At 52.4% G+C, this 26,937-nt stretch overlaps 1 protein-coding gene across 2 annotated transcripts in view; it reads left to right on the top strand.

Annotated features, from left to right (window-relative positions):
- The window catches only part of ABAT (4-aminobutyrate aminotransferase), a 90,361-nt gene extending 63,743 nt beyond the window's left edge, over positions 1-26,618 (top strand). For both annotated transcript variants that reach the window (XM_006140704.3, XM_006140705.3), the window contains exons 7-16: positions 8,267-8,347; positions 8,956-9,048; positions 9,467-9,529; positions 11,967-12,030; positions 12,564-12,712; positions 16,869-17,006; positions 18,226-18,393; positions 20,628-20,774; positions 23,572-23,683; positions 25,300-26,618. In XM_006140704.3, coding sequence (XP_006140766.1) covers positions 8,267-8,347; positions 8,956-9,048; positions 9,467-9,529; positions 11,967-12,030; positions 12,564-12,712; positions 16,869-17,006; positions 18,226-18,393; positions 20,628-20,774; positions 23,572-23,683; positions 25,300-25,421 — 1,137 coding nt within the window. In that variant the 3' untranslated portion in view covers positions 25,422-26,618. The remainder of the gene's footprint in view (positions 1-8,266; positions 8,348-8,955; positions 9,049-9,466; positions 9,530-11,966; positions 12,031-12,563; positions 12,713-16,868; positions 17,007-18,225; positions 18,394-20,627; positions 20,775-23,571; positions 23,684-25,299) is intronic.
- The last annotated feature ends 319 nt before the right edge of the window (positions 26,619-26,937 follow it).

The raw sequence follows: 26,937 nt of genomic DNA, 5'->3' as shown, positions 1-26,937 counted from the left end.
GGAAGAGCGCAGCGTGCACCACACACTGTTCGGCCTGTACTGCCCTGGTAGTGACAAGTCAGCACTGCTGGTGTCTTCATTATATAGGTGAGGAAACTGAGACACAGAGAGGTCCAGGGTGGCCCAAGGTCACACAGCCAGTGGAAGTGCTGGGAATAAACCCACAGGAGCTGAGCTGTTTGGGGCAGAGGGGCCAGAGGTCAGGGAAGTGACTTTGAAACTGAGATCTGGGAGGAGAATGAACTGTGCTGTCAGGTGACCAGGGAGGAGTGCTTCAACAGGGGAGAGAGCAGGATGGAAGGCCATGGCCGTGTGCTCGGGGAGCAAAAGAGAACAGAGTGGCCGGCTAGAGAGCAGGGAGGTATTTAAGTAGGACTGGAGCAGCCACAGGGGCACACGGGTTTAAACGTACCTGGGCCAGGCTCCTCGGCCCTGGCACTGTTGACACAGGAGTGTCCTGTGCACTGTAGGAGGGTCAGCAGCATCCCTGGTCTCCCCCTGCTCTACACCAGGGTGTCCTCCCATTGCGATAGTCAAAATGTTTGCAGACGTTTTAGTCCCCCTGGGGGCCCACCAGCAGAGGAGGACCTCAGTCTATCTTGAGAGTGGGAGGAAGCCACTGTGCCGTCAGACTGTGGGGCCATGCCACACAGAGACAGCAGACCCCTGGATGCAACGCCCAACAACTCTCACCTACGCCTGACCCAGTGTTGCCCTATTTCTTTCATACTCATGCCCGTAAGGGACATTCTTTTCCTCGTTGTCCTCCACTGTAAAATTTTAATTCTGCCATGTGTTAGTTTCCTGCTGCCACCGTTATCTGGGCACACAGGGTCTCTCAAAGCTGGCCCCCAGGGTTTGTCTCACCTGGGCTCTAGGCTGGAAGCTCCAGAAATCTGCGCTGGCCTTGCTAGGTTGTCGAGGAATTCGTTTTGTTCTCACGGTTTCCACATGGTCCCTCCTCTGCAAGCCAGCAATGGTCACACAGCCAGTGGAAGTGCTGGGCTGAGCTGTTTGGGGGTGGAGGGGCCAGAGGCCAGGGGAGTGACTTAGAAGCTGAGAACCAAAGGGATAGGTCCTCTCCACTTCTTCTACGTCTGCTCTTAAGGCTCATGCGGTGGTGCTGGGCCCCTGGAAACCCAGAACCATCTCCCTGTCGGAACCTTTTCAGAGCCTTAATTACATAGGCAAAAGCCCCTTTGCCATGTGACATTTCCATAGTCCCAGGGCTGGTGGGTGGAGATGTGTCTGGTTCCAACATACCAACATGTGACATATACACTGTACTGATGTCTGGGCTTCTATGACAGGCTCAGACATCCCCACCTGGTTACTGTCCCTCCCAACCAAATTAGGTAGGCCACTTTCTTATGTCTAACAGATAGACAGGTTGCTTTTCCTTTCTTTTCTCTTTTTAATTTGCTATAGAGCACATGTGCTCTCCAGAGAGACAGAGGTAAAGTGAGAAACCCCCCAGGAGGGATGGCCATTCTGCAATCCCTTCTCCTTCATTCTCCTCTTGGGCTTTTAGGCATGCACACACGTGCACCTGGCATGTTTTCCAAGCCACCAGGTCTGGGACTCAAACCATACAGCTAGCCATGTGAGACCCAGCACCTTAACCACCACGCCACTGGCTGGCCCAGATAGTTTTTCCTGCTCTGTGCTGCCACACGGATGGCAGTGGGCACTCTACCCTGGCAGGCTGCTCTCACTCGGGACGTCTGTGGGAGCCCTGCCGGGTGTAGCTGAGGGCCCTCTGCCCTCGCGGTCTGGTGGCACACCTGTGCACACGCGCTCATGTTTTCAGTCCTGTCGGCGAGTGCTTGGGTAGCTGCACGCTGGCGGCCCGTATGCAGACGGCCGTGAGTGATGGAGGGCGTGTCTTGGTGAACACGGTTATGTCTGGCATTGAATTCAGAGCTAGGAGTGAGGCTGCCAGGCGTAGCCCGAGCCCAGTTCAGCTTCAGCAATTCCTGCTAGGTGTTTTCCAAACTGGTGGTACCAGTGCCCACCTCCAGCAGGGCATGCCAGTCCTGTTGCTCCACGTTCTCACCAGCCCCCCGGGTTTTCCCTCGACTCAGTGTGACATGCTTGTCCATGCGTGTCAAGGAAACTGACTCCCAGAGAGAGATCTGAGACAGGCAGGGGCCAGGAGCCCAGTTCCGGTCAGGAACCAAGTCCCAAATTCAGACTCTTCCCTTTTAATGCACAGAGTTGAAGATTATAGGGAAAAGTGTATTTCCCTCTTTATGAGTGGGTGTGGCCTGCTTGGGAGAGGCTGCAGGTCATTCTAGCCTCCAGTTAGTTGACCAGCTGGGGGCGGGGGCTGTTGGAGAGAACACCGATGTCTTCCTGAAGGTGTCTGGAAGGGCCATGGCGGCCGGAAGCTCCTCCGGTCTGTTTATGCCGAAGCCTGGCTTTGTTTCGAAACGTTGTACAAATCCCAGATGCCTGGGCAGCTGGTGCTGAAAAATGTGTCAACAAACATGTCACACTCATTTGCAGTGTCAGCTGTCTCTGCAGGCAGAACTGTCCCCACAACACGTGACGTCAAGGCCCAGGGAGTGTGATTCTGGGGGATGACACCCCCCTGTCCTTGCCAAGAACCCACCCCTCATTCCTCACCCACCTCTCACCTTTTACCTCTCACCTCTCACCTCTCACCTGGCCAGGGACTAGCCCTCACCCTGTGACAGCCACTTGAGTTTTTGGCAGCAGCCTCTCTCCATCCATCCTTCCCACCTCTGTTCTCATCTCCTCCAAACTGCCTCCCTGACACCCACTGTCTTCAGGGTGCACCCCGAGCTCCCCCACTTCCAATGCAAAGCCCAGGGTGATCTGCCTCCTGCTTTCTTTTCTGTTTTATTTCCTGATGTTTGTCCACTCACCACTTACTAACTGAATACCTACTGTGTGCCAGGTGCTGTTCTTTTTTATTTTTTTTTAAGCTTTAGCTTTTTTTTAGAATTATTTTTATTTAATTTTACTTTTTATTATTATTATTTTAAAATTTGCTATAGGGCACACACACTCACCAGAGAGAGAGAAAGTGAGAAAGAAAGCTACCAGGTCCAGGACTCAAACCATGGTCGACCATTTGGAAGTCCAGCGTCTTAACCACCATACCACTGAATGCCACCCACCCCCATGCTGTTCTTGGTGCTGGGATTTGAGGATGAGAGCAGTCTGTGCTGAGTTGTCCCAGGGAGGCTCTGGGCTTGGGGCTTTGAGACAGGCGTTGCCTCGGTCTTTGAGGAATAGCGGCTGACTTTTAGCTATCGCGTTTCGGCAAGGCACACAGCATCAGGCTGGCTGGGGCTGGGGGTGGAGTCTGCAGTCTCGCAGTTCTTAGCTGCTGTCCTGCTCAGGTGGTGGTTACGGTATTTTACCTGTCCGGGGCAAATTCCCACCAGGTCATGGAAGCCCTGAGAAGGGGACTCTTGACCTTTTTGTCACCCAACCACATTGCCTGAAACGCCAACTAACTCACTTAAGTGGTTGCAAAACATGAAGCCAGGCTCCCTGGGTCTCATCCCTGGATTCCAGTTACAATTCTGTGTCACCAGAGCAATCTCACGGCTTACCTGTAAGTTACTGGCCATTGCACATGCGCGATCACATTGCAGCGAGTGACAACCGCAGTCTGAAATCCCCTGGGAGGGACGTCACACAGCAGGCCTGGCAGGACAGACGTACCCCAGGCCAACCCGTGCAGCTCTGACCCTCAAGACCAAGCGCCTGCATCCTGTGTACGCCATGTCACCTCATTAACTCCTTGCAAGCACCCAGCAAGGCTCCGAAGCTCAGAGAGGTTGAGTGTCTTGTCCACAGAGGCACAGCCACTTAAACTGCAGCTGTTCTCACACGGCTCTGTGAGGCTGCTGAGCAGACAGCCAGGACTCTAGAAACCTGTCCTCATTTGATTCTGCTATCCGACGTCCCAGATAGCTTGTGTTCTTAATGTCACACTTTGCCGAGCAAGAACACCACCCCCACATCTCTCCTGGACCCAGATAGGCAGTCAAGCTGCCAGCCAGCCTGCTCATCCCCCTCGGGGAGCCACGGTCCCTGTTGCCAGTGATGGTAGTTTGCTTCTACCCTGTTCTGATGGACCTGATTTTCTGAGGAGCCCCACGAGCAGCTCACAGGCAGAAGGAAACGCTCCTTAAAGGCCCCTGCAGGGAGGCCGAGGTCTCCAGGTTGTGCCAAGAAAGCTCCTGTCTGGTGTTGACACTAGTTGGTGGAGGCTGCCTGGAGTGTCTGAAGCCGACAGCCGCACCTGAAGCCAGCCAGCCTGGGTCTGCGCTCTGGTTCTGCCTCTTCCCAGCTGTGCGACTTGGGCAAGCTGCTTGACTTCTCTGGTCTTAGCTTCCTCACTTCTACAATGAAGGCTGTTTACTTCCGCCACGACTTATTTCAGAGCAACCTGCTGGTTACAAAGCAGAAAAAGTCACAGGGATGAAGCTGCCACAATTTGCAGCAACCCTCGCCAGTCCCAGGCCGCCCCGAGGCTCTCTGGGGGCCTCTCTCCCTGGCTTTCCCCTACAAGGTGATGCCGCTCTGGATTTTCACTGAGCTTATCCCACTGATCGCGTCCAAGGTGGAGACAGCCGAGAAGCCCCAAACCCTGGATGGCCCTCCTCTTGGAAGCACGCGCCCTGGTTTTAGAATCATGTCAGATTTGCAGCCCCTCGCCTCAGCCTGGCACGCTTGCCCAGCTCATACACATGTATGTTGGTACATGATGGAAGGTGACTGTATTGGATTTCATCAGTTTCCACTCACGTCCCTTTTTGTTGTCGTCCCAGTATCAGATCCCTGGAGCCACGCTGCATTTAATACAACCCTTTCATAACCTGATCCACTTCCTCAGGATCCCATCGCTCACCGAGTGCAGACCCTCCCGTGCTCCTCCCAGTCCCTGCAGGGGAGGAGCCTCCAGCTGTACTCTGCCTTCACCCCTTAGTACAAAGGGGACAGTGGAGGAGGCTGGCCTTAGTAGGACCTTGACCTCATTCACTGGCTTCATGTTTTCCCCGTAAAGCTGATGCATCTCCCTCCTCCCAAACGATAGCGTGTCCTTCTCATCCTAAAGGGTGGCGAGATTATCTTGCCGACAGGTAAAGCCCCTGCCCAGTGCCTGCCACACAGTAGGTACCGTGACACCCCGCTGCTTCCCTGCCCCTGTGGGGCTGTCTGCTCCACTCTCCTCCTGTGGGTAAGGCCATGGCTGCTGCCTGCCTGCCTGGTGCTGCTGCTTAGAAAGCCATTACTTCCTGGGGGCGTCCGAGGGCTCCCCTGGGAGCAAGGGCAGGCCGTGCTGTTCCCATTTTTAAAATGAGATAGTTGAGGCTCATTAACAGCAAGTGACTCAACCCTTGTAGTTTTACCTCTAATCTAGCATTGGTGCTTCCCTACTTTTTTACGGCCTCCGGAATGAAGGAACATGAGTGAATGCACTCTACTGTCCAGAAATACAATGTGGTATTTTTATAATAGGACTCAATAAACAAGTTGAAGAGAGGAGTTAGGAGAACAAATCTTCTTTTATACAAAGAAGAAAAATAAAAAACACTCAATCTAAGCCCTTCTGTGTGAATGCAACTTCCTTAACGCCACTTGAAAGGCTGCGCGTGGCCGAGTCAGTGTGCCTTAGTTACTCCCTGCCGCCGGCGCCTCTCCTGATTGGTTACAAGTAGTAGGTGCCACCTGACTAACCGATGCAGAGCCGCGGTCCACGTCTGACCCCGCTGGGTTAGCAGCTAGCAGTGAGACGCCGTGTCAGAATACGCAAGGCTCCTAACACAGTACCGAGCTGCCTAGTGAAACCTCTACCGCGGCCGATGTCCCCTAGGATCGGATGCTATGGGTTTGACTTCCTGTTTTCGTTCTGCGCTTTAAGGAAAGCACGAGCTTAAAGCAAGGACACATATGTCCTTGTCTGAGGACGACATGGCACCAAGGCTGTCGGGGGACATTTGGGACACTTGGCCCTGCTGCGTGTCTCTCACCCCATCATGTGGGCAGCCGGCACCCGTGCCTGGGTTTTAGAGCCAGCAAAGGAGGGGCTGGTTGTCTTTGAAAACGCAGCTGTAGGAACGTGAGACTGTCCCTCAGCCAGCAGTAGTTGTTAAGATAGTTTTGGCTAGCATTTTAAAGTTAATGCACTTTAAAATCCGCATTTCCCTTTTCTTTTTAAAGTTAGGAGCCCTGGCGCCATCGGCCTGGTCCTTGCTCTGCAGCCAGGGGCATGGCTGATCCTCCTTGGGCAAGCGAGCTGGTCGCAGTTGCCACCAGGTCCCTCGGTTCCCGGGGCTCAGGCGCTTGTGTCCGTTTATTGTCTGGCTCACACTCTCCATTTCTTCACAAAGGGAGGAAATGAAAATTAGAAAGATTAAAATTAGAAAGACTAGGAGCCAGCAGGTGGCGTGGTGCTTAAGGCACTGACCTCCCATGTGGTCAGCTGCAGTTCGGGTTCTTGAAACTCACTCTGGGCATGTGTGCATGCATGGCCAGAATCCGGACAGGAAAATGGAAGAGAAGGGATTGTGGCATGGTCATCCCCACAGGAGGTGATTTCTCACTTTCCCTCTGTCTCTCTTTCCAGAGAGCACTCGTGCCCTATGGCCAAAATCTAAAAATAGAAAGAAAAAAAATAGATGAGAAGATTGACATGAAGGATCTTGCAGTTTTCTTTTCTTTTCTTTTTTTTTAAGAGAGATTTTTGCTGTAGGGTATATGCACTCGCCAGAGAGACAGAAAGCAAGAAGTTACCTCCTTGGGGGATAGCCATGCCATGGTCCCTTTTCCTCTATCCTCCTCTCCAGATTTTGGGCACACACACATCTGCACCTGGAGTGTGCACACCAGATCCAGGACTCGAACCTCACTGACTATGTGGGAGTCCAGCGACATAACGTACACAATCTTGCTGTTTTCTAATGTGGCTTTTCCCCACGTGGGTGATTTGGCCAGCCCTCTATTGGACACCCCCTATTCAGTTTAGAAATTCTAGAGCTGCGCCTTTTTCCTTCCTCATATTTTAAAACTTAAGGTACAGTCTGCGTCAACCAGTGGCATGGTAGTTAAGGCAGCTGGATCCCATGGACCAGCAGCACAGTTTGAGACCTGGACCCAGTGACTTGAAAATCACACCATGGACTAGCAGGTGTGGTGGTTAAGGTGCCTGATTTCCACTTGACCAACCATGATTTGAGTCCTGGACCCAGCTGCTTTAAAAATCATGCTGGGTGCATGTGCGTGCATGCCCAAAATCCTGAGAGAAGAATGGAGAAGACATTGTGGCATGGCCATCCCCCTCTTGGGAGTGATTTCTCATTTTCTCTCTATCTCTCTCTCTCTGTCTCCAGCAAGCACACACATCCTATGGTAAAAAAACAAACAAAAAAAAAAAGAAGAAGAAAAGAAAGACGTGTGTGTGTGCCCAAAATCCCAAGAGGAAAAATGGAGAAGAGATTGGGGTGTGACCATCCTCTCTGGGGGGTGCTTTCTCACTTTTCCTCTCTGTCTCTCTTCCTCTCTCTGTCTCTCCAGCAAGTGCACACGTCCTATAGCAAAATATTAAAAAAAAATAAATAAAAAATAAAAAAAACACACCTTGTAAACATTCACATACGCAGCTCTGTGGACGTGCACTTCCGTCTCACCTGGGTGAGCACCTAGGAGCGGACTGCAGGTAGCAGGGTAAGTGTATGTTCCGCGTTATCGGAACCTGCCACCCCACCTGCCACACCGCCTTCCTCGGCAGCAGTGCCACTTCCCTTCTCACCAGCCGAGAACGAGCCTTCTGTCTGCTCTAGGTCACTTGCTATCATTCATGCTCTGGCTTTTAGCCATTCTAGGTTTATTTATTTATTTATTTTTAATGAACATTTGGGCCAGCCTAGTGGCAAGGGAGCTGGGCTCCACATGGCTGACCACAGTTTGAATCCCAGACCCCACAGCTTGAAACACACGTTAGGTGCACGTGCATGCCCCAACTCACAACAGGATGGAGAAGTGGAGAAGCAATTGCAAGGTGACCACGCCCCTTTAGGGGTGCTTTCTCCCTCTCCGCCTTTCTGTCTCTCTCTGGTGAGTGCACACACCCTCTGGCAATTTTTTTAAAATGATAGATTCAGAGGAAGTTGCGAAAAGCAGTTCAAAGAGGTCTCGCGTACTCCTCACTGTCGCCCATGGTAGCGTCTGTGTGACCTGTGCCAGTCCCAGCCAGGAGGCTGACCTTTGTCCTGGCTCCTTGCAGAGTACATTCATCAACAGACCCGCGCTGGGCATCCTGCCCCCGGAGAACTTCGTGGAGAAGCTCCGGGAGTCCTTGCTCTCGGTGAGTTCAGGGCTCCAGCCCGCCCGCCCTGGAGGTGGTGCCTGCAGCCAGGGAGAGGGTGGAGATCCACGGCCAGGAAGAAGAGGGTGTCGCTCCTGAAGTCCTGCTCGTCACACTCCTTTCTTTACCTGTAGTTTCAGTGTTCCTTTTGCAGCAATGATGGGATTGTTTATGTGCAGAACACAGGAAGCTCCGGAGAAAGCAGCATTTGTCCCCAGCAGGAGCTTTACATTGCTTCCTCCCGCTCTTTGGTTTTAGTCGTGGGGATGATTAAAATCATTGGGAACCTCAGCTTCTCACCTGCAAACTGTGGGTGTCTGGGGGGGGCGGGGCGGCAGTTCACCACGGGGACAGATAGGCCTCCCCCCTTTTCCTCTCTGCCTCCAGCCTCAAGGCTTGCTGGTTGTTTCTCTACCCTGGAAAAATCTGAGTGGCCCCTCCAATTCCAGCTGCTTCCAGGACATTCCATTCCTTCCCTCCCCACTCCCCCCCTCCTCCTACCCTACCCAACCTCCCAGGCAACCTGACCCAGGTGGAAAGCCAGCTCCTGTGGGGGGAGGGGGAGAAAGTGCAATGGGCCTGGGCTCACAGCTGTCTCCTCACGGCAGGTGGCTCCCAAGGGGATGTCCCAGCTTATCACCATGGCCTGCGGCTCCTGTTCCAATGAAAACGCCTTCAAGACCATCTTCATGTGGTACCGGGTGAGAGTGGTGCACGCACACGTCCTCGGACTCCCCAGCACCCAGCCACATGCTAGCCTCTTGTCTAACTGCCCACCCCTACTGACTGGAGTCAAAATCCAGGGAGGGACACCAGGACAGGGATCGGGCATCAAAGTTCCCAATGCCATCACACCATGCTTCCCCGCATAACGTAGACCGTCTCGACAGGTCTTAGTGGTTGTCAGTGTGTGTTAATGCATCTGCGTGCCCACCTACTGACTTCGTAGCAAACACCACCAACAGCTCCTGCTTCAGCACGAATGAGCCATGGCCAACACTCCAGGCCAACCCCCAAGGAAGCACTCAAGTTGTCCAGATGACCCGTCAGTGTGGGTGGGAAGTTGAAGTCCTGTCCACCCTCCGCATGTCTGAGATGTTGTTCATTCTGTTCTGGCAGAGCAAAGAGAGAGGTCAGAGGGGGTTCTCAAAGGAGGAGCTAGAGACCTGCATGGTGAACCAGGTAGGTATGGCTGGACTTTCCACCTCGTCCATTGGGGGAGTGGCCATAGCCCCTGGCCAACATGGGTTGTTGGACCCTATCTTCGGTTGGGAGGGTCCCCAGAGTTCCCACCCTCCAGTCTATTCCCGCATTTTAAGGTCGAGTGGTGCTCTTCCTGACCAGCCTTCACCGGTTTCCCAGGACAACTGCCTGGGTTTGACTGGTCCAAAGAGGCCATGGTATAGTCTCTTGAGTAACCCAAAATGTCAGCACAAACGTATACACAGGATGGCCACACCGTTGGGGTTTGCAATAACTACCAGAACAGGGTGGAAACCCTATATACCCAGGAGTGGGGAAGGAGTGGAGGTTCCAAATGGAACCCTAGCTGTTGACAGAGGCACCAGCAAGTTCACTGCTGGGGACAGAGGTGGCAGGGACTGCAGGAAAAACCAGGTAGGTTTGATTCCAGTCTGTTCACCCAGCTCCAACCAGAGCAGGTCAGACCTCCCCATCTGATGCATGGGGTCCCATTAAGGTTTAGATGGAAGATTAGATGGAAGACTCTGCTGCTTCAAAAAAAATTAGAATCAAGAGTCACAAGATTTAATTATCTATTGCTGACATTCACAATATTCTTCAGCAAAAATAATTACAAAGGGTTTCTCCTGGCCCGAGCATGCATGCTAGAATTTAGTGAAAACAGTGGACCATAAATTGCATGACACTGTGCTCTCAACCATGTACATAAATACACAGGAAAATACTAGAACGAGTCCTGCCAACATGTTTACAGTGGCTTGTGTCTGGCTGGTAAGATTGGGTTTGTGTTTCGTTTTTTCCTTTGAGAGAGAGAGGAGAGGGAAAGGGACACAGATTGACAACCTTGGCAGTGTCTCCCTGTGCCCGACCCCCTGCCCAGCCTCCTCGTCATCCATGATCACAGGCACTTGCTGGGCCCAGCATGTTCAGGTTCACCCAGGAACCCACCCGCACCTCTCCTGCAGCTTCCGGCCTCGTAAGCAAAGGCGTCACCTGTGCACTGCTGCAGCGAGGCTGGGTTTCTTTTCTTTACGCTTTTTTCATATACGTTTTTCCTAATCCTCTCTCTGGTTAGTAAATGTATGTATAACTTCCATAGAAATCTTCATAAACTTATAGTTTTTTTATTTTCCTGGCTTTCTTTTTTTCTAGAGAGAGTTTTTGTTTTAAGGAGCATGTGTTTGCCAAGAGAGACAGAGACAGAAAGCGAGAAATCACCCCCTGGGGGGATGGCCGTGCCACAGTTCCTTCTCCTCCATTCTCCTGTTGGGATTTTGGGCGTGCATGCAGCTGCACCCAGTGTGAGTTTCAAGCCTCCAGGTACAGGACTCGAACAGCAGTTGAACATGTGGGAGTCCAGCAGCGTAACTGCTATGCCATCTGCTGGCTATTTTTTAATTCTTTTTAACGGACCTTACCTTACCTCCTCCTCTACCTTTGCTTTCCTCATTTGACATCTGTGGACATTATATTCCACCAACACTTTTAGATAGCGTTCCTCATTTTTAGTAGCTATGTCCAAGTATGCGTGATGTGGGTATATTGCATTTATAATCAGGAGACAAGAAAACATGATGAGAGCATATTCTGGAATTTATGGGAGGAGTTCTTAGAGCTTTTCCCAGGAGTCTGCGGACCTGGTGGAGATCAGCCAGCCTGAGAAAATGCTATGTCAACCACGTAGAGATCCAGGGCCTCACAGTTGCCTCTGAGGCACCTTCAGACATTCAGCTTGAGTCAGCTGGAAGCAAGTTTGGATTCCCTTGCCTTGCGGAGGGTCAGAAACAATACAAGGAGTGGCAGCTGCATCATTTACTCAGGGCTGGTAAAGACTGGAGTCACGTGCCCCCCTGAACCCAAGGGGCAGCTGTTGCAGGAGTGAGAAAGGTAGGGTCCTCCCCTGGCCCACTTGCTGGCTCAGCAGACCCTGTCCACAGACCTTGGGCATTTCCTGTGAGGTGCTCAGCTCGCCCACCCCCCATCCTAGATGTGCTGGGAAGTAGGGGTTCACCCGGCAGCACCTGCCCACCTGAGACCAGTGGAAGCCCGAACAGTCTGGAGCCAAGATGGCGGCCATGCAGGTGACAGAGGAGGAAGTGGGCAGTGGCACTGCTCGTCCCCCTGCTGTGGCCACAGGGGAAAATGGGCCCAGATGCTGCAGGACCCATGAGAAGCCAGAGTTCAGACAGTCATGTGAAATCTCTTGATTTTCAATTTGGCAACATACACATTTTTACATTTTTTAATATGTGGGCAAATTAAAACATCCATGGGCTGGATACCGAGGTCCAGGTCCTAGTTCCCAACTTCTGACCAAGGAGGGCTCTGGCTGAGGGTAGACGTCTGTGCTCCTCTACGTCTGCAGTCGCCCCTAGCCTTACAGCTGTGCCTGATGACAGATTTGTCTTGGTTCTAGGCCCCCGGCTGCCCCGACTACAGCATCCTCTCCTTCATGGGTGCATTCCACGGAAGGACCATGGGTAAGGAGGGGCCACGTGAGCCAGGCGGTATTTAGAGTAACAATACAGCGACAATGACAGCCACCTTTGATCTGGCATGGGCAGTTTGCATGTCTTTTCTCACTGATTCCACACAGTTCCCGGCAGAATGGGGATCGTTGTCCCCACTTAGCAGATGTGGAAATTGAGGCTCAGGGAAGGAAGGACTTTTAACCCATGCCACCTGCCGGTCTCATCTAGTAGTCACATTTTTAAAAGTAAGAACAAAGGTCGGCAGAAGTGTTCAATGACAGCCAGGATTTGAGTGCTTGAGTCCCTCCTCAAAGCCTGCGCTCCATCTGTGATAAATCACAAATCGTGCACACCCACGCCCACGGCATTCAGGGTTCACGGGTTCCACTTCAGCGTCAGGATGTTAGAATTGAGGTTCTGCCAGCTGCATGCCTCCCTGGGCAGCTGAGGATGAGGCCTGCCATGCCCATCACCTCCTTTTCAGTGACTGATCTTCCCACTTCCCAAGCCAAGTGTCTGCTTTTTTGTGTTGCTGGACTTAGGTTGCTTAGCAACCACGCACTCCAAAGCTATTCACAAGATCGACATCCCTTCCTTCGACTGGCCCATTGCTCCGTTCCCACGGCTGAAATACCCTCTGGAAGAGTTTGTGAAAGAGAACCAACAAGAGGAGGCCCGCTGTCTAGAGGAGGTAACGCCGGGTTGCCCCCGTCCTCCCGTACTCCCACCCAAGACTGAGCCCCAGAGATGAGGGACAGACAGGAGTTCATCTGGGGACCTGTATGGTTCTCCCTGGGAGGGAAGTAGGGCCAAGGAGGCCTCACGTCCTGGACTGGGAAAGGCAGGGAGACACACAGTTTTGCCACACAGCACCCATCACTCCACTTACCAAGTTCTGTATCAGTTAAGTTTCTTTGGGAGTGAGCTGGGACAGCTCTAAATTAAGAGCAAGTGCATTTACTGAAAGGATATGGGGTCTGAAGAAAGAACAACGGCCCCACAGGCTCCTTCCCCAAGTGCTGGGCTTCTCTCAGTTCCTCGGGGCGTGCTGGGAAGACAGGATGCGCTTTGCCTGTCTCCACGTGTTCGTGTCACCACAACAGCCCCCGCCCCGTGCTCTGTGCAGTGAATTGGGTTCCATGGAGAACACTGGGAGGACTCTGTTGCTGGCAAAATAATTACTAAGCCTCTTGGGGTTTGGGTTTGAGCCTAACTGAGAATGCTGGCCTTCTTGCACCTCATTATTTCCCAGGTCACGTTTACTGAGCACCCAGTAGGCATCAGGCAAGGCACTAGGGCTGGTACTCGGCTGTCAGTCACAGGCATGGCAACGGTGTCGGGGCAGCACTGTCCAGCAGAAATACAGTGCAACCACAGGCGTTCTTGCAGTCTTCTGTTAGGCATGTTTTATTTTTATTTGTAAAGAATTATTTATCTGTTATTATTTTTAATTTGCTATAGGTCACATGGGCTAACCAGAGACAGAAAGTGAGAAAGCAAGCTACCAGGTCCAGGACTTGAATTGCTGTCGGCCATGTGGAAGTCCAGTGTCTTAATTCACACCCCCTGCCTGCCACTAGTAGTCACTTTTTTTAAAATATTTTATTTGGGAACCAGCAGTTAGCGTAATGGCTATGTTGCTGGACTCCCACATAGTCGACCATGGTTCGGGTCCCTGACCCGGTGGCTTAGAACTCAGGCCGGGCGCGTGTGCGTGCGTTCCCGAGAGGAGAATGGAGAAGAAGGAATTGTGGCGTGACCATCCCCCCTGGGGGCTGATTTCTCGCTTTCTGTCTCTATGTCTCTCTCTGTCTGTCTGGCGAGCGCACGCGCCCTATAGCAAAAAAACCTCTCCAAAAAAAAAATTTTTTTATTTGAGTTTATTTATTTATTTAAATTTTGACCAGAGAGGGACAGAGTAAGAAAGAGAGAAGGAAAGTGAGAAAGCCAGCCACCAGTCCAGGACTTGAACCATGGTCAGCTATGTTGGAGTCCAGCACCCTTAACCCATGCCACCTGCCAGTCTCATTTAGTAGTCACATTTTAAAAAGTAAGAACAAAGTCGGCAGGTGGTAGGTGGTTAGGACACTGGATTCTCACATGGCCAACTGTGGCTCAGGTCCCAAACCCGCAGCTTGACAATCATGACAAATAAATAAATAAATAAATAAATGGTGGTTACTTTTTTTTTTTTAAGAATTATTTTATTTAACCTTATTTATTTATTTTCATTTGACCAGAGAGACAAAGTGAGAGAGATAGAGAAAGTAAGAAAGCAAGCTGCCAGGTCCAGGATTCAAACCGTAGTCAGCCATGTGGGAGTCCAGCACCCTTAACCACCATGCCATTTGCCAGCTCCCATAAATGTTTTATTTAAAAAAAAAAAAACTAAGAAGAAATAGGTTGAACTTAATTTTCATAGCATTTTATTGATCTCAATATATCTAAAATATTATGTCGACATGTAATATTTTTCTTAATTTGCCAGAGGATGTGTGAGCTCCCTGGAGAGAGAAGGCAGAAAAGCATCCCCATGGTGTACCCATGGGGCACGGTCATGCTGCAGTCTCTTCTCCATGTCGCCCTCCTTTTGGGATTTTAGGCACGTATGCACACACGCCTGGTGTATGTCTCAAGCTGCGAGGTCTGGGACTAGAACCGTGAGGTCAGTCATGTGGGATTCAGCTCATAGTACCACCATGCTGGCCTCGTAATTAATGTTTTTTTATTGAGTATCTTATTTTCTAAACGTTAAGCCTTTGAAATACTGTGCACATCTTACACTCCTGCACAACTCATTTGGACGAACTAAGGTGCTCAGTACCTAATGCTGCTCCGTGGCCTCCGTATCGGGGTAGAAGGAAAGACGGCCCTGAGCAGAAAACAGGAAAACCGCCGTGGACTGACACACTGCCACATGCTCTGACAGCAAAGCAACGCGTCCCAGAATTTGTGGGGGGTCGACCAAAATCACAGCATCTAAACAGGAGGCTTTTCCCTGCTGCACGGAACAAAGGAAACAGCACTGGTTGGCCCCTCTAGGTGTGCAGTGAGGGGTTTTTTAAATCATGTCAACTATTAATGAAGCGTTACAACTGCTTCTCTTTACCTACAAGGCTGCACCCACTTTCTAGCAAGAGCTCAAGAAATGTAGCCACCCGGGGACACTCACGTGCTTTTCTTACTGTCCTGTCACTATTAATGGTTAAATTTGAAATTTTTTATTGATCTCAATATAGCTAAAATATATTGAAATGAAAATTAATTTCACCTATTTCTTCTTAGTTTATTTATTTATTTAAACATTTATTTATTTATTTATTTATTTATTTATCATGATTGTCAACCTGTCGGGTTTGGGACTTGAACCTCAGTAGGCCATGTGAGAATCCAGTGCCTTAACCACCACGCCACCTGCCAGCCTTTGTTCTTTTTAAGAGAGATTTTTGGTATAAGACGTGTACACTCGCCAGAGAGACAGAAAGTGAAAAATCACCCCCCAGAAGGGATGGCCATGCCACAGTCCCTCCTCCACCATTCTCCTCTTGGGATCTTGGGCACACAAGCACACATGTCTTGCGTGAATTTTAAGCTGCCAGGTCTAGGACTCAAACCCCACAGTCGACTACATGGGAGCCCAGCGACGTAAGCATTTCACAATTTGCTGAACCAAATGGTTAAATTTTTTAATCAACTTCATTAACATATGATTCACATACCGTGAAACACACCCAAAGAAATGTCCAGCTCAATAAATTTTGACAAATAAATACACCAGCGCCCCAGCCAGGATATCTTAGCACCCTAGGGATTTCCTCTGCACAGCCTGAGGAGTCAGTCTACCCCATAGCCCCGCTCCGCACAACCACTGATTTCGTTTCTACCACTGTAGATGAGTTTTACGATTGCTTTTTTTTTTTTTTGGAGAGGTTTTCGCTATAGGGCTTGTGCTCTCGCCAGACAGAGAGAGACATAGAGACAGAAAGCGAGAAATCACCCCCCAGGGGGGGTGGATGGTCACGCCACAATCCCTTCTCCTCCATTCTCCTCTCGGGATCTTGAGTACACATGCACACACGCCTGGCGTGAGTTTTAAGCCACCGGGTCCGGGACGCGAACTGCGGTCGACTACATGTGAGTCCAGTGACATAGCCATTACGCTAACTGCTGGTTCCCACAATTGCTTTTTAAATGAGAAAATATGGCAGATTCTTTCCAAAAGGATCTCGCAGGCTCATAAGAGTAAAGATAGCCCAGCAGCGCCCACACCCAGCCCCGTGGTGACCGTACCGCTGCTGGCAGGTGCACACCAAGCAGAGTTCTCACTCAGTCCCCTCTGCAAGCCCGCCAGGTGGAGTCCGTCACTGTGCCCACCTTCACGTCAGGAAGGTGAGGCTCCAGAGTTGAACGCCTTGCCCTGGGTGCTGCCACCAGTCACAGGTGCAAAGCCTTCCCTGCCCCACGTGTGGCTTCTCATGGACATGCCCACCATGTTTCAGTATTATTTCAAGGAGTTCCTGGAAGCCCAAATGCCTAGCTATACACACTGCCTAAGAACCTCTGTAAGACAGCCAGCCTGTGGCCTGGTGGTTAAGGGAGCTGGATCCCATGTGGTCAACCGTGGTTCCAGTCTCGGCCTCAGTGACTTGAAAAACACACGAGGCATGTGTGTGTGTGCCCGAACCCTGGCTGGATGGAGAGATGGAGGACTAGGGTATGACCCCCACTGGGGGGTGCTTTCTCCCTCTCTGCCTCTCTGTCACACTCTAGCAAGTGCACATGTCTTCTGATAATTAAAAGAAAACAAATCTCTGCAAGCGATTTTGACTCTCCCCTTTGGGATCCAGGTGGAGGATCTGATAGTGAAATATCGGAAAAAGGAGAAGACGGTGGCTGGGATCATTGTGGAGCCCATCCAGTCCGAGGGCGGAGACAACCACGCATCGGACGACTTCTTTCGGAGGCTGCGAGACATAGCCAGGAAGGTCAGTGGGCAGGGCCAGGGCATAGGCCATGGGGGCTCAGGGCCAAGTGTCCATGGAGGAGGGTCAGCACTGCTTCTCCACACACCCCAGAGGGCTGTCAGCATCGCGGGGAGAGAAGTTGTGGTTGGAGAGGAAGGAGATCCTCCCTTACAGTCTATTCTTTTAAAAATGTATTCATTCATTTCTTCCACGAGAGAGACAGAGACAGGCACATCAGCAAGGTCCCGTGATCCACCCTCAGCCCTAGCCAGCCAGGGTCACACGCAAGCCTTCGTTCGCCAGCCTGCACAGGGAGACCCCTGGACACAAACCTGGGCCCCTCCCTATAGCCGTAGTACATCAGCCTCCGACCTGCCATCCTCCTCAGACTTTCCCCATCGAGAGGTTCCTAGGGGCTGGACAGTGGTGCAGAAGGAAACCGTGATGCCCTGCAAGGCCGACTCACATGGCAGGGGTCCAGGTTCGAGTCGGGAGCCCTCCTTGAGCACACTAGGCACACATGTGCCCATGACCTGGGGCCAGCAGAGCCTGAGAGCAGACTGCAGCATTCAGACCCTGCTGGGATGCTGTCCCCCTCTCTCTCACTCCTGCTTTCTCACTCATAGAAGAAATGAATAAGTAAGAGAGAAACAGGGTCCTGGAAAGGCCTCTGCCTCCCCCTCTTCTTTCTAGAGACCACCCTTGCTGTCTCAGCCCAGGGTGGCTCACGCTCGAGGGCTGAAAAGCAGCCAACGCGACCATGTGTGTGCTTCCCTATGCTGTGCAGACAGCTGGCACTTCGCACCAGCAAGTTCCGGGGGGAAGTTCTAGGACATGAGTTGATTTCAGCGCAAACCCTGATTTGGTCCCTGTCGAGGTGATAAACAGAACGTGGCAGCTGAGGTCTGGGATGCAGCCTGGGCCTCCCAGGTGGACGTGTTTTCTCTGACAACTCCAGACCAGGCCTGGAGCCAAATGAAACAGCGCTCTGCTTTGGCACAAGGAGGGTTTGATGCGGTTTTGTTCCAGCTCAGTAGCTCTAAGAAACACGCGGGTGCAGTTCTGGTCGGAGCTGCTCCGATCAAGTGTTCTCTGTGTTCGGTTCTGCACTGCCAGAGAGTGCGGGCTTGGTTTGCAGCTCAGAAAACCGGGATGAAGTGGTGACTAGCCGGCTGTGGGGGCGGGGTTCGCCAGCCTCCGCGGGTGTTCAGTTCTGCCTTCTGTCTCCCGGCTCGGCCAGCATGGCTGTGCCTTCTTGGTAGATGAGGTCCAGACCGGAGGGGGCTGCACAGGCAAGTTCTGGGCCCACGAGCACTGGGGCCTGGACGACCCAGCCGACATGATGACTTTCAGCAAGAAGATGATGACAGGAGGCTTCTTCTACAAGGAAGAGTTCAGGCCCAATGCTGTGAGTGGGACCCTGCTCCTTCTCCCCGGCCAGAGCAGGCTCGGGGCGTCCTCTCAAGCGTGAGGAACTGGGTGGATGCCTGGCATGTCCCAGAGGTTGTCTAAGACCCAGTTTTGTCCATCTCATTAGCCACAGTGGTTCTGATCACCCAGCACCCTCCACGAGGCTCCCATGGCGGCAGCCCCTCATCCACCGTCTTCTGGTTTTATTCTGTGCATGCAAACAGCACTGCTGCCTGAGCCTGTGCTCTGGGCCCTGGCCCCGTTCAAGACAGTTCCCACTATTTTTTTTTCTTGCTGTAGGATATATGCTCACCAGAGGAAAAAAAAGAATGAAAGTGAGAAATCACTCCCTAGGGGGAACGGTCTGCACTGCCAGAGAGTGCGGGCTTGGTTTGCAGCTCAGAAAACCGGGATGAAGTGGTGACTAGCCGGCTGTGGGGGCGGGGTTCGCCAGCCTCCGCGGGTGTTCAGTTCTGCCTTCTGTCTCCCGGCTCGGCCAGCATGGCTGTGCCTTCTTGGTAGATGAGGTCCAGACCGGAGGGGGCTGCACAGGCAAGTTCTGGGCCCACGAGCACTGGGGCCTGGACGACCCAGCCGACATGATGACTTTCAGCAAGAAGATGATGACAGGAGGCTTCTTCTACAAGGAAGAGTTCAGGCCCAATGCTGTGAGTGGGACCCTGCTCCTTCTCCCCGGCCAGAGCAGGCTCGGGGCGTCCTCTCAAGCGTGAGGAACTGGGTGGATGCCTGGCATGTCCCAGAGGTTGTCTAAGACCCAGTTTTGTCCATCTCATTAGCCACAGTGGTTCTGATCACCCAGCACCCTCCACGAGGCTCCCATGGCGGCAGCCCCTCATCCACCGTCTTCTGGTTTTATTCTGTGCATGCAAACAGCACTGCTGCCTGAGCCTGTGCTCTGGGCCCTGGCCCCGTTCAAGACAGTTCCCACTATTTTTTTTTCTTGCTGTAGGATATATGCTCACCAGAGGAAAAAAAAGAATGAAAGTGAGAAATCACTCCCTAGGGGGAACGGCCATGCTGCAATCCCTTCTGCTCCAGTCTCCCCTTGAGATTTTGGGCATACACCCCGACGTGATTTTCAACTTGCTGGGTCCAGGACGTGAACCTCACAGTCAGCCACGTGGATCAGTGCCTTAACCTCCTTGCCATTCGCTCGCCCTCTCATGTACTTTTAATCCTTAACAACAGTATACCCAGATCAGTGTTATATATACCCACTATTTTACTAATAAACAGTCAGGCACAAGAGGTTAAGTAAGTTATCCTAGTCCAGACAGCCTGTGAGCAACAAAGCCAGAATTCCAACACAGAGCCCCTGCTCTTTACTACACTATAAAGCCACGTGTGTGTGTGCAGATTCACACACACACTCACACACTCTCAGAGCCATCAGGGGCCCAAGAGCCTTCCTTTCACCACTCCTAGATGTAGTTTCCACCCTCAAGGTTACCTTGCGGTCCAAAATGGCTACTAGAACTCCAGCCACCACATCTCAATCCTAGGCATCAGGAAGGGGGGAAAAAAAATGAAGAACAGACTGGTCCCTTTTGTCTTTAGCAGCCTTCTTAGAAATCTCCAAGGCCTGGTCACAAGGCCCGTCCTAACTATACGGGAGGTGCAGAAGTATGTTTTAGTTGGCCACGCTGCCACCCTTAATAACTGACAGAGAGAGGCCGGCAGGTGGTGGTTAAGGGTGCTGGATTCCCACATGGCCAACCGCGATTCGAGTCCTGGACCTGGTGGCTTTCTTTCTTGCTTTCCCTTTCTCTCTGTCTCTCCTTAGTCAAATTTAAAAAATAATAATAATAACATATTGTATTAGTTAAATAAATATTTTTAAAATAATCACAATAACTGACAGAGGGGAGAATGGGTGATCTTTGAGAGTCAGAATACCAGCAGTCCCACCAGCTGTCAGCCATGTCTCCCTAACAAGTCACTTAACCTCTCAGAACCTCCGAGGGTCAGGGCAGGTAAGGGACCGGGCCGTCTTGCTGCCTGGATCTGAGGGATTTCCCAGCGTGTGGGGCGAGTTATTCTCCTCAAAGCCGTGCCTACGAGTAGGGCTTGGGCGGGGGGCGGGGGAGTAGTCCAGGGAGAAGACGCACTAGTCACCTGGCCCTGGGCAGATGTCTCCGGGTTCGTCTCTCTCCGAGAGAGGACGTGGTGGTGCCCGGCTGTGAGCCCCGCCCACCCTCGCGCCTGTTTCAGCCCTACCGGATCTTCAACACCTGGCTGGGAGACCCATCCAAGAACCTGCTGCTGGCCGAGGTCATCAACGTCATCAAGCGGGAGGACCTGCTGAGCAATGCAGCCCACGCTGGGAAGGCCCTGCTCACGGGGCTGCTGGACCTCCAGGTACCCTCCCTGCTGCCCCGGGTCCCATCCATTCCCCTCGGTCAGCACGGCACTGGACCTGCTGTTCCAGCCATCCTGAACGGGCCTCTTGGCACAAGCGCACAAGCTATGCCCTCTCTGGGGAGTACCTTCTGGTCCCTCGGCCCCATCCACCCAGTTCCTGAACCCCTTATTATCTGCACACCAGGTTCACACAGCCCTTGAGAGGCCCCAGAACTCCCTTGCTGATGCACTAACGCGTCCTTCCTCCATGCTGCCCGCCACGTGTGCCACTTCACAGGGCCTGTCCAGGGATCTGCTGCAGGCCACATAAGCAATCACAAATGTGCGGGTGACTAAACTAAAAGTAAAAGAAAAGGTGGTGAAATTCATTTTAATAATATAGTTCACTGGGGCCAGCAGGGGCATCGTGGTTAAGGCACTGGACTCCCACATGCTGACTGCAGTTCAAGTCCTGGACCTGGACACTTGAAACTCATGCTGAGCACATGTGCATGCATGCCCAAAATCCCAGGAGGAGAATGGAGGAGAAGGGATTGTGGCATGGTCATCCCCCCAGAGGGTGATTTCTCACTTTCTGTCTCTCTGTTTCTCTCTCTGGCAAATGCATGTGCCCTGTAGCAAAAACCTCTAGAAAGCTATGGGCAAATGGGACTAGCAAATAAGATAGTGGTTACATCATTGGACTTCCACATGGTCAACCACAGTTCAAATCCCAGACCCAATACCTTAAAAATCACACTGGGCACATGTATGTGCATGCCCGCCCAAGATCCAGGGAGGAGAATGGAGAAGGGATTACAGCGTGGCCACCCTCCTGGGGAGTTGTTTCTCAATTTCCTGGGTAAGGAGTGAGTCGAATTTACAGGACTGCCCTGAAACAACTAGGCTGGACGTGCACAGTGCAGGCCTTCTAGGTTGGTCCCCACTGTGCCCCTAAAAGAGATCCCAACACTGGTGGCTTATAAAGAAAAAGGGATTAATAACTCACAGTCCTAGAGGCTCAAAGTCCAAAGGCACAGGCCTGGCATGGCTGGCCCACAGCTGTCTCTGATAACAATCAGCCCTGACGAGAACAAACCGCCTCTCGAGGAGCAGCATCTTACTGGGTCTCATAAGACATCATGATTCATGAGACCGTTGCCTCCATGACATAGCCACCATGATCTAATCACCACCCAGCAGGCCTCGCCACCTCCCAGCACCAAATTATTTATTTTTCAATATTATTTATTTTTTTTAGTTTGACCAGAGACACACAGAGAAAGTGAGAAAATTAGCCACCAGGTTTGGGACTTGAACCAAGGTCAGCCATGTGGGAGTCCAGTGCCTTAACCACCATGCCACCTGCTGACCCCAGCCAGCACCAAGCTGTAAAGCATGAAACCATGGGGGATAAACCATGACCCAAGCTCTAATACAGACTTTGCCTACAATGCTCAGTGAATGCCTGACACAGGGAGGGAATGGGGGTACCCACTGCCCTGGACTAGAGTTCACTCTGTGCTTGTGAGAGAGAAAGGGTGAGGGAGGCAGGGCACCAGGGCCCCCAGGGCATCCCTAACAGAAGGGACCTTGTTCCTAAACTCCCCAGTGACTCCCATGGTGGGCGAGAAGGGTGTGTTCATAGTGCTGGCTCCCAGGCCATCGGCAAGCACAAGAACCAGGGCAGAATAAATGCCAGAGGAGCTTCCAAGCCTGGGATTCTTCACCTGTGGAGAACAAAATGGGCCCATCTCCACTGGTCAAGTGAGGGTTCAAGATTAGGCTCATACATGGCTGGCTCCGTGCCTGGCTCTGTCCTCACCAGACTTCACCTCCAATTCCACCAGGGACCCATCATGACAGAAAACTTGCCCCTACAACTCTGTATCCAGTACCCTGAAATTAGTGGGGTTATCCAAGCCCTCGCTTGCTGCCTTCACGTGAACAGTAGGGAGTGGGGAGAATGCGAGCTCCTTGGCCAGGTGCCTGTGTGAATCCCCTAGGGCCGCCATCACAGAGTATCACCAACCAGTGGCTTCATGGGTTCTGGAGGCCAGAAGTCTGAAACCATGATGGCAGCCAGGCTGGTCCCTTCTGGAGGCTGAGGGGGGGTCTGTTCCTGCCCCCCTCCTAGCACCTTGTGGCTGCCTGCAGTCATCACTCCAGTCTCTGTTTCTACTATCACTTAGCACTGTCCCCTCTGTACAGGTATCTGTGTCCAGATCTTCCTCAGCAGGGCAGCAGTCACTGGCTTAGGGCCTACCCTGATTCACGGAGACCTTATCTAATGTCTGCAGATACAGTCCTGTTCGCAGGCTCTGGGGGGACATGAACAGGTGGCAGGTGTGGTTCCACCCAGACACCTCCCGGTCTCCAGGCCTTGAGTGAGGATGAGTGTTTCTCTTGGAAGCACCACCTTTGTAGAATAGCTAAGAACAGAGACGGCTTATACTTCCCCAGTGCCTGCCGAGTGCCAGGCCCTGCCTTAGGGCTTGACTCGGAGACCCTGTGTCACTGAATTCTCCCCACAGCCCAGTGGGCCAGTAGCATTCGTGCTCTTCAGCTTACGGGGAGGGAGACAGACGCACAGACCACTTACAGGGCTCGCCCAAGGTTGCCAGGAGGAGGGGCAGGGCCAGGTTTTGAACCCAACCTGGACGTCTCCAGAGCCAGAACTCAACCCTACAGGGGTCCTGCCAGTCCAGAGGGGCCCAAAGGCTGGCCCAGGGGAGGCATCGGCAGGGCACAGCCCTTGGGCCCGGCCGGTGCACAGGTAGTGGACTTGACACCACCCTTGTCTCCCTCACTGCAGGCCCGGTACCCCCAATTCATCAGCAGAGTGAGAGGCCGAGGCACCTTCTGCTCCTTTGACACTCCAGATGAATCCATACGGAATAAACTCATTTTAATCGCCAGAAACAAAGGTAAGGGAGCCGGGAGTGACTGCTCCTCCTGGTGTGGGTGTAAAATATTGTCAGGGACCTGGTGGGGGGTGGGGCACAGATGGTACATGCAACTAACAATAGCCTGAATGTTCTTTCTGGAAAGAAGAGGCAGTTCCTAGTGGATTTCTTTGTCCTCTGCTCACTTAGCAGTGCTTCTTCCCCGTGAAGGTGAGTTAGGCCGACACTGAGGCACACAGTGCTGAGCCCCTCAGTCCCACCGTCAGGACACGCGCTGGCAGCACCGGCATCTCAGACGGTCCGCTGCAGTGACAAGTCCCAGGAAGGGGGAGTGGAGACCAAGAACAAATGGCTGGGGGAACTGTGGAGGCCAGGAAAGCAGGAAGGCTTCCCTGAAGTAGCACTTGACCTTATGTCTCTGTGAATGAACAGGGACTGGTCTGGTGATGGTGAGAAGAGTATTCTGGGTATGGGGAGGACAGGTGCGATTACCTGAGGCAGGTAGAGCTCACAGAGGTGGGGAAGGACAGAATGGAGCTTGGTGAGGGACACAGAGGAGGGGATGCACACGGTTGGAGATTCCGACTTTACCCTGAGAACTCTGGGAAGCCATCCGAGTCTTACGGAGGGGTCTGTGGTGAGTCCAGAGCAGCCTGTGTGTGTCCGGCACAGAGTTAGATCTTTTCCTCATACTATCTTTTTAAAAAGTTTTTCTAGAGGGTGTATGTGCTCATTGGAGAGAGAAAGAGAGAACCCCCACGGGACATGGTCATCCCATAATCCCTTCTCCCCATCTCTCTCCTTTCATGATCTGGGCATGCATGCACATGTGCCCAACGTGTTTCTCAAGCTGCAGAGTCCAGGGCTCGAACCACAAGGTCAGTCAAGTGGGATCTAGCTGCCTTATCCCCACACTGCGGCTGGCCCTCTTGTGCCCGAATGGGAACTCTGCAGGACAGAGAATTAGGCTCGTTTCTGAAGTGACAAACTGCCTGACTGACCTCCCTAGGCAAGGACACCCAGCTGTAAACGGTGGGGGTGATCCTCGCCCCTCTGCAGTGGCAGCTCCGCACCTCCTGTGCTTGCACTTTAGCCTGTGCAGTGCTAATGCGTTTGCTTCTCTTTTAAAAAAACGAACAAACTTATCAGAGGGTGCTTGAGCTTGCCAGAGACAGGCAAAAGGAGGGGCACACGGTCATGCCACAATCCCTCCCCCATCTCCCCATCCTTTGGGGACTTGGGGCACACACACGCACCTGGTGTGTTTTTCAAGCTGCTGGGGCTAGGATTCAAGCCTTGTGGGATCAGCTCCCTTAATCACTAGGCCACAGAGCCGTCCACCTGATTTTTCCTCTCACACCATGAATTTCTAGAAGGGAAGAACTTTGTCTCAGGGTTTCTGTCACCAGACCTAGTTAGGCCCTAGTGCAGGCACTCAGAATTAGCAGAGACGGGAAGAGAAAATGATAGGTGAGACGGATGAAGGCAGAGAGAAGGGGTGGCGGGGTAGATAGAAGGCAGGGTAGCAGAGGTAAAACCTGTGTTTGGAGCACGGCTGGCACGTGTCACTTCCCTGCCGGCTTTCCTGGCACGGGCCCTGGGAGCCCTGACTCTAACCCACCTGCTTCTCCTTCCAGGTGTGGTGTTGGGGGGCTGCGGCGACAAATCCATTCGTTTCCGTCCCACGCTCGTCTTCAGGGATCACCATGCTCACCTGTTCCTCAATATTTTCAGCGACATCTTAGCAGACTTCAAGTAAAAAAGCCATTTCCACTACACTCTGAGAAAGCCCCGATCTCAGCAGTTTCCAATTGATTAGTTTGCCTAATTCATGTTTTCACTTAAAAGTATCAGAGGTGAATGCAAAAACTGAAAGGTTATCCGTGGGGAGGGGTGGCTTGGGGAGAGGAGGGAAGAAGAGGAGCTGGTTTGGGCTTTCTTCCCTGCAGAGCCAATGTGTAAGCCCGGAAATTCCGCTTGAACCCTTGGGAAGGGCTGTGGGGTCCTGGCCAACAATTTCTCTGGACATCATTCAAGGGGGTTCCCCCGCTCCCAGGACTGGTGGCTGGCATCCCGAGTCCAGGCCAGCTCCAAGGCGAGCTCTGTGATCAAGGACGCTGGCTGCTCTTCGCCCTGTGTAGACACACTCTTCCCTATAGCTCTGAGCATACCCCTGCACAGGTCAGCGAGGGCCCGAGACCACAGGAAGGCGCTAATGTAGGGCCCTGTGGATTGAGCTTGGGGTGGGGAAGACCAGGACCACTCCTCTCACCAGGGGCTCCTCCCAGCTGGGGATTCTGGTGTGGACCAGGCTTTGCCCTACGGCTCTAATGCGAAACCTTCCATTCCCCAAATTCTGCCCTCCCTGTTCAAAGTTGACCTAGACCTGTGGGGAGGAAACTGTAGCCTGGATGTCCACTTTGGAGTCCCAAAGGAGTCAAAAGGTCAGAAGCACAAGCCTGTACCCCCAGGAGCACCAGCCCAGGGACAGGGCAGCAGAGCGCTCTATCCTGTCTCCTGGGGCTTCTTGGGGTCTGATTGCAGACCCCTTGCCCTGGGAGGCCCTTCCTCTGGCTTTCCCTCAGCCCCCTTCCCTCCACCACTGGGCAGACCTTCCAGCAGCTCCGCTATTCCACCAGAGGGAGCCATCGCTGGACTCGATTTCTTCTCCAGGGAAGCGCCACGAATGAAAGGCACCAGAACTGTGCACGTGGAAAAGCGGCCTGTTGGGTCAGGTGGTTTCCTTGTACTTGCCAACCCTACCCCGACATGAGAGCTTCTCCTTGGACGACCAAGTGGTGGCCACCAGGTAAATGATACCGAGCGCTTAATAGGGCGGTGCTGAGGCTAGCGTCCTGCAGGAGCCAAGATGTCCTTAAAAGCTATTTGGCCTCAAGTTTTCCGAAAAAGAGCAGCAGCAATGAGCATGTTTAGCAGGCAGACCGAAAATCTGGATTGTGTTCTGTGTCCAAAAGAAAGCACTTCAGCTCCTGCCGGCTTGGTCGACTATTTTGGAAGATGGGTATAACACGGTCCCTGACTCAGCACGTTGCTCTTTAATTACGAATCGTCCAAAGATCTCAAAGTGGGCCTGTGGGGTTTTGTTTGTTTTTGTTTTTAACTTCCAGTACTCAGCAGACTTGGTCATCGACCTATTTTTTTGCTGATGAGAAATGAAGCTGACATGTTTAAGAGGCAGAGAGAGCACCATGGATTTTGGTTCCCGTTGCATTCATGCAGTCAGGGCGATCTGCTGCTTTTTATAGGGAGGGTCG

The sequence above is a fragment of the Tupaia chinensis genome, unplaced genomic scaffold (assembly GCF_000334495.1).
Source record: "Tupaia chinensis unplaced genomic scaffold, TupChi_1.0 Scaffold000042_1, whole genome shotgun sequence".
Classification (NCBI taxonomy): Eukaryota; Metazoa; Chordata; class Mammalia; order Scandentia; family Tupaiidae; genus Tupaia; species Tupaia belangeri.
This window is presented reverse-complemented; position numbering and strand designations above follow the sequence as displayed.